Below are 7,765 nucleotides of genomic sequence, written 5' to 3' on the forward strand. Positions count from 1 at the left end.
CAGATTTTTTCAAGTTGTTTCAACATCAAAAGCTGCTGTTTCTGTTGCCTGGCAAGCACTGCTGACTAGTTGGGGTTTTTTGTTCTTGAGTAAAATCAGATGGATATCACTGTACTTCTGATAATTCAGTGAAGTTTATGGTAGCCTGTTACTTGTAGACCTGGTAGTAGCAGGATAGACCAGTGGTCAGAGTTGAAGTTTTTAACGGGTATAATTGATGCACTCTCTATGTTTGTAGTAAAATTGTATTAGTAGATTTTCAGTTAAAAGGCATTATAGAATGTATGGACCAATTGAGGTTCAACAAGGCTCAGTGCTGTGTCCTGCACTTGGGTCACAACCCCATACTGAGCTACAGGGAAGAATGGCTGGAGAGTTTGCTGGCAATGCTGGTGACAGCAGCTGAATATGAGCCAGTGTGTGCCCAGGCTCTGGGGAATCCTGGCCTGGATCTACAGGGGTGTGGCCAGCAGGAGCATGGCAGTGATTGTCCACTGTGCTCAGCACTGGTGAGGGGCACTACCCTTCAAAGAGGACATTGAGGTGCTGAGAAGAGCAGTGCTCCTGTGAGGAGGGGCTGAGGGAGCTGGAGGCCTTTAGCCTGGAGAAAAGGAAGGCTCAGGGCAACCCCATTGCTCTCTACAACCACCTGGAAGGAGGCTGGGGTTCAGTCTTTTCTCCCAAGTACCAAGTGCTAGGACAAGAGGAAACAGCCTCAGGTTGCACAGGAGGAGGTTTGGATTGGATATTAGGGAAACTATCTTGACAAAAAAGGGTTGTCAAGTACTGGCACAGGCTGCCCAGGGAGGTGGCCGAGTCACTATTCCTGGAGGTCTTTAATGGATGCATAGATGTGGCACTTGGGGACATGGTTCAGTGGTGGCTTGGCGGTGCTGGGGGTAACAGCAGGACTTGACTGTAAAGGTCTTTTCCATCCTAAATGATTTTTTGATGCAGTATTTGTCCTTATGTGACTTTTTTTGGTGAAAACTAAAATAGGTCAAGCTTTACAATATTTTCATAAGATTATTCTAATATCCTTCTGTTTTTTATTGTAGGTATAATTAAGCTTGAAGATTTTAATCTGTGACTGTTGCCAGAAAAGATGAAGAAAACTACCTGGAATAGAAAGAACTTTCTGCTTGTAGCAGGACTGTCACTTATAGGTGTCCATTTGGGAACCATGCTTGTGAACTATGTTGCAAAAAAGTCTGCTCAATCTCAATCAGAAGCTAAGAGATCGTCATGAGTGAAATAGATTCCTGCTGTCACTATTTATCAGTTTTGCAACGTGATTAAAGCCTCGTTTTAAGAGCTCTGTGATTAGTAGTTTTTGGAATGTTATATATAGTTTTACCCTGAAAATACTAATCCTTACCAGAAAAGAATTAACATGTACTACTCTTAAAATTTAAAAGTGCAATGAATTATAGATCCAAGTAAAAGTGAAACGTTTTGTTGGCTAGAATTAAAATCTTACCTTCAAAATGTCTCGCCTTGAAGCCAAAAAGCCTCCGTTATTTATTAGTGAGCCTTTAACTAGACATGCAGTGAGTCAGTCACTGTCTCTGCTGAGTGGAATATTAAAATCTTCCTATGGTCCAGCTGGTCGACTCAAACAACTCCACAATGGTGTGGGGGGCTGTGTTTGTACCACTTCCCAATCCTCAGCCCTCCTGGGGCATCTTTCTGTCAGCCAGCCTGTGCTGCGTGTCCTGACAGCCTCTGTACAGAACCATGTGTCGCACTTCAGTGACTGTGGTTTATTCACTGCCATTCTTTGCTGTGGCTTCATTGAAAATTTCAGGAGCCTGAATATTGCACCTTTTACTGTCATTAAAATAAGCAAGCATCTTCTGAGTCTGTGCATGGACCACCTGAAATCTGAGGCTTGTGGTTGCCGGGTGTCTGTGGATTTTAGCAGTGTTGAGACTCTTGTTTGTTTGGTACGTAGCATTTTAACCAGCAAACCTGCCTGCCTGCTTAATAAAACTGAAGTTGATCATCTTACCTCACTGGTTTTAAAGGCTTTTCTATTTACAGTTCCATGTCATGTTGAGACTAATGCTGTTTTAGGGAAGTGTGTGATAATACCTGTGAAAGGCAGAAGAGTTGAGGATTCTACAGTTCTTCCTGGACTGCTGATAGAAGTGCCAGAAATCCAATTGGGAAAACCACTTGCTGTCAAAAGGACTGGTTCAAATATGATCAAACTTGCACTTTTCAGTGTGTCCATGTCAGGTGATGGCTTTAACCCTGAGGAAGGAACTATAGCAGTCCACCATGGAGTTTCTCTGGAAGTGTCAGAGCTGAATCAGTTGCTTAGTGTGGGAAAGCAGCTGGTTAAGGATGAGGTGGGCCTTGTGGTGTGCCAGAAGGTGATGCATCCCTCCTTGAAACAGTACCTGAAGGAGAATGGTGTCATGGCAGTGGACAGGGCTGGACTGTGTCTGATGGAGCCCCTGGGCCGCATGACAGGTAACAGGACAGTTCTCTGCTCTAAACCCGGAGGTTTTTTTCCTTCCTGGAGTTTTCATTGTGAGGTGAACATTACCTGGGGTGGGCTCATTGAAGAGGAAGGAGTCTCTTATTTCCCTCGGTATCCTACCACAACAACTGAGCAAGAGTTGCTCTTTTCTAGTCTGAAAACCATTTTTCAAGGTGAGATTGGTCTTTTGCAGCCCCCTAACCACTGCTTGCTGCATGATGGATATCTAATTCCAGTAACTTTATTTTCAAACTGATTCAAGGCAAATGAAGCAATTACTTTTTTAATCTCAAACTACCACCAAGTCTTGCATTCCTAATATGTTGGTTTCTGTGATTTCCACTGTGAATTGAAGTGTCAGGTATTGAACAATCTATATAAGTTAAAAAGCCAAGAGGAATAAAATTTATGCTTTGTGAAATGCATCAGCTAGGTGTTATAATGGTACCACACACAGTTTTCTCCCTTTTTAATTGAAAGGTTCACAGCCTATAGCTTCCATCCATTTGTTGTCTCCTGGCTGTTACGGCAGTTTGAAAGATTTGTGCGTTGAGAGTTTTGCTCCAAAACATTTTCTACATCTAATTCCTGAGGACACAGTTATCTGCAGCCTGATACTCTGTAACAGAAGTGAAACAGCATGGGATGAACTGAAGGTCAGCAAATTTTTTTCAAATCTTTTCTTGGAAAGTCGTGTTCTTAATGGAAAAATAAAACACTGAGAAATATTATATACATTGAGTTTAGAAACATCATTTCAACATTTTTTCAGTACATAAATTCAGTTTATTTGTTTCCTGAATTTCAAAATCCTGGAAGTACTCATGTTCATTTAATGCCTCTGTTTTAACACAGGAAGTTGTTTAGGGACAGGGATCTCTTTCACCTATTCTTGAGGCCAGTGCTAGATAAATATTTTCATTTTCATTACTTGGTCTATGAGAACATAAAAATCAAAACTGCCTAGCAAAAAGCCAGCAGCAACACTTACAATGATAACCAAGCATTGTTTTGCATTGAACAGTTGGTCTGGAAATGTCCTTGATACTGACTGACTTTTTATATATAGTCCTGTTTTGAAAAAAGAAGGATTAAAATGCAGCTTTTTATTTCTGCCTTTCCTTAGTGTGGACAAATAAAGACAATTTCTCGTTAAGTAAACATGGTCTTGGAAATCCCTCAACAGCTTTATATCCACAAGTAATTCAAGTTTATGAAATCTGTACCAGAAACCACTGAAAATTTTTTTCCATTGTTTTGTTCAAGTGGCGACAAATCCTGTTTATTGTGGTGGGTCTAACAAGAATTTCATATGATTTTCAGCATGTCTGTGAAACTGCAGAACAAGTATTACGGTTAACAATGAAGGAACCTTTGGCATTATTAGGAGGAGGCTGTACAGAAACTCACCTGGCTTCATACATAAGGCACAAGGTATGTAAGACAAGGATTTTAAAGATGCTTAATATACTTAAGAAACAAGAATTTATGTAGAATCACTGCTACAGTTAAAACATTTTTCTCTAATACCATTAATGTGGTATTTTTGCTAGCTACTAATATAAAATAAAAGGGTCTGTTTGAAGCACTCAGTCTTAATTATATCTTTTAAACTTAACGTTATTTGTATACTTGTTGATTTTTCTTAAGTATCTATTATAGTAATTGCATGTTTCTAAGTGTTGAAAATAGGTAGAGTTTTTATATTGAAAGATGATAATGCAGAGCTCCACTTCAACTCCTTCCTAATGTGGGATAATCATGACAAACATTTTTTAGTTAGAACTGAACCATCTATTTTGGAGAGGGGTGGCGGGGAAAGCAGCAGTATGATACATGTTTAAAATTATATCTGTAAAACAGTGTTCTGACTTTGCTTTCCTGGTTCTGGTTTCTTTTTTAGAGTTCTATTTTGCCTGCCAGCACTTTCAAAGACCTAGATTGTTCTCAGACACAATACCAGTTGGTTACTGAGGGGTTTTGCCATTCCCTGGAGTCTGTAGCTCGTTCTCTGAGTCACGATGGTGAAGAAATTCTTACAGACATGGTTTATGGACACTGTTGGTTTGTTCCATCAGGTGCTCCCTGTGTCTCCAAGTGGTCAGATTTTTTAGTTTCAAAATGTGGCTGTGGGATGAATGGTAACACAGAGGACCTCAGCTGGAGGTTTTTGCGAGGCCAGTCTGGCTCTCCTGTTATACAGGGCTGCCCTAAAGAGCCCTCAGTAAAAGTTTCTGACCTCCTGACTCTGGATTGCTTTGCTGCCAAGTGCACTGGCCTGCAGGTAGCTCTGGAGACAGCCAACCTGATTTTGGATCTTTCATACATAACTGAAGATCAAAATTAGCTCTGATCCTGTGTACAGTAATTTCACGACCATAAGGCGCACCAGACTATAAGGCGCACCTTTTTTTTGCAGCAAGGATCCGCCTCCAGCACCCCCTGCACGGTTGCTGGCCAAGGCCCCGCCTCCACCCCCTTGCTGCGGCCCCGTGGGTCCCCGGGCCCCCCTGAACCTGGCAGCCGTGGCACTGTGGGCCCCCCTGCACCTGGCAGCCGCAGGGCCACTCCCCCTCACAGCCCGGCGTGGCCACAGGGCCGCTCCCCCTCACTGCTCGGCACAGCCTGGCTACCACTCCCCTCTCACAGCCCGGCAGAGCCACGGGGCCACTCCCCCCTCACAGCCCGGCAGAGCTGCGGGGCCACTCCCCCTCACAGCCCGGCACAGCCCCGCAGCTGCCCCCTCTCACAGCCCAGCACAGCCCAGCTACCGCTCCCCTCTCACAGCCCGGCACAGCCGCAGGGCTGCTCCCCCGCTCACAGCCCGGCGCAGCCGCAGGGCCACTCCCCCGCTCACAGCCCAGCGCTGCCGCGGGGCCACTCCCCCCTCACAGCCCAGCGCAGCTGCAGGGCCGCTCCCCCTTGCGGCTCGCACTTCCAGGGCGGCAAATTTCCAAACTTTGTACATTATATAAGGCACACCGGACTACAAGGCGCACTTCTGGATTTGGGCCAAAATTTTAGTCAATAGGGTGCGCCTTATAGTCGTGAAATTACTGTAATTTGTGTTGTACAGCAAAACAGCTCTGAATTGAAAGCAGGGTAATGTATAATGTGCTAAAATATTTGAATAGGTTAGAATGTGGACAGGAGACAAAAATTTTAAATTCAACAGCTGGACATAGAATACTCTTCTCATTGTTAATCCACTGTGCTCTCAAGCATTTTCAAATGTTCAAACTGTTCCCTCTGCACTAAGGAGTTTTGGATGTTGGTTAGCTCTGTGGCGTCTTCAAAGAAATGGGAAAAAGGGATTCACTTGCTGAGAAAACATTATGTATTGCAATTTATACAGTCTCAGCAAAAGCTTTGCGCATTCAAGGGACTTTTATATTGCAGCAGAATTTTATCTTTTTTTTTTTTTTTGTAGGTAAAAAAGGCTTAGCATATTCCTTGAGCCACTTGTTTTTAATTTTGTTCTGAAGTTTTTGTCACCATCTACTATATGTATATGCTGTTTCTATTTCTAAATGGCTGAAAGATTTTAATTCATATATGTAATTTATTTAACAAGTTATAAAAATTCAACCTGGAGCTCTTCAGGTAGCAGGTAGGTAATAAAAGATTTGAAAAGAAATGGCAGACTGGGTGGAAAAAACTTTTGTTAAGTGGACCTTGATTGTCTTCTGTGGAATACAGAGCAGTCCGTAATGAAGTTTCTATCATTTAAGCAAAGCTGCAAGAAAAAATGTCCCACTTACCATTCAATTAACTCTTTGACTGTGCATGGCTTCTTTTAATGAAGTACGGTTTTAAGCTGCTCAGACTTGTTTTGATCTTTAAACCAGACTGTAGACTGAATGACCAAAACTTTTTCTCATTCTCAGCTCGCGTGCAAGATCAGAAAGGGTGTTATAGTTTCTTACTTAAGCTCATTTTCTTTGCCACTTTTCTTCTTCCTCTTTGTTTTCAGTCACAAGGGACAAATTATTCATGGTGTGTTTCCAGATAACATCCATGTCAGTTATAGTCTAGTCTGCTTATTTTTTTCCTGGTCTCTTAAGTTTTTAATATATTTATTCACTGCAAATAAGCAGTAGAATTGTTATGTATAATTCAGTTTTGAAATATGTAATTAAAACCAGATCTTTCCAGTCTTTTTGTACAAAGTCCTTTTAATTTTAAGAACATAAGTAATCATTTTCTCACTGGGAAAAAAAAGAGTTATTTGAAATTCTTTATCTTTTTATGACCTGAAATGATTGCTTCAGTGCTGTAAGGCATCCTTTGGGGATTTGTGAAAGAATGTTACAAGGATTGCGAATGGAGGCTGCTGAAAGCTGGTTAGTAAAAAGGCTGCTTTTATATCTTGATCCTCGCATATGCCATGAACTATATGAAAACATCAGGAATAATGAAACCAGATGATGGTGCGTATCTTAAGGCATCTTCTTCTTAAGAAGAATCTTGATAATACTTCATCTAATTATGATTCTCCAGCTCAGAGTGCTGAATTACACTATTTTACTTCCTATAATAGCAGCTTGTTATGCAGTGTGAAAATGTTGAATTCCGTGACTACAGCTGTGAAGTGAAAATTTAAAATATTCAAGTAGAACTAGTTGTGAGTGTTCTTTTGTCTTGGTATCTGAAGGTTGAATCACAGGTCTTGAATCAGAGCTGCCAGTGTTTTTTATTCTCCCTCAAAAAGAAAGTCACAGATTAAAAAACTGAAAAGAAATTTAATTTAATTATTGGTAAGTAGCTAAAAAGACATTTATACATGAACTAAAGTTTTTTTCATATATAGATAATTTTAATAACAATGAATTTTTGCCTCCTACTGTGACTAAAAGGGATAAATAAGCAGCTTGCTCTGCTAGTTATGGACAGTATAGGTTCAGTTCTCACTCGTACTGCAGTGGGCTTGAACAGTTCATGTTTATTGTTGCCTCATCTTTAAGAGATAACACAGAAAGAGTACAATTTTGGATACTCTTAAAAATCCAAGTAAGAAGAATTTTGACTCAGTCTAACAGCAACATAAAGTACAGTAATTTCACAAATACAAGCCGCACAGACTATAAGATGCATCGCCGGGTGGTGGCAAACATTTCGTTCTTTGTCCATAAATAAGCCGCACCTGATTAAAAGCTGCTCTGTCCTTCGCAGTGAGGACCCATGTGCAACAAAGTTGCCAAATAGTAACAGAATCACGGCATGGCGGGGTTCACTGGCTCGGCTCAGGCTGTGCGGGCTCAGCCTGCTCGGGGCTGT

At 41.5% G+C, this 7,765-nt stretch overlaps 1 protein-coding gene across 1 annotated transcript; it reads left to right on the forward strand.

Moving 5' to 3' along the window:
• The first annotated feature begins 1,487 nt into the window (after positions 1–1,487).
• Positions 1,488–5,487, forward strand: LOC116993797 (MKKS centrosomal shuttling protein). The gene is made up of 4 exons (XM_033054877.2): positions 1,488–2,478; positions 2,969–3,144; positions 3,812–3,922; positions 4,392–5,487. Exons 1-4 carry the CDS (start codon positions 1,488–1,490, stop codon positions 4,833–4,835), a joined length of 1,722 nt encoding a protein of 573 aa, XP_032910768.1. The 3' UTR covers positions 4,836–5,487.
• Positions 5,488–7,765: the final 2,278 nt, after the last annotated feature.

This window comes from Catharus ustulatus, chromosome 3 (assembly GCF_009819885.2).
Source record: "Catharus ustulatus isolate bCatUst1 chromosome 3, bCatUst1.pri.v2, whole genome shotgun sequence".
NCBI classification, from domain to species: Eukaryota; Metazoa; Chordata; class Aves; order Passeriformes; family Turdidae; genus Catharus; species Catharus ustulatus.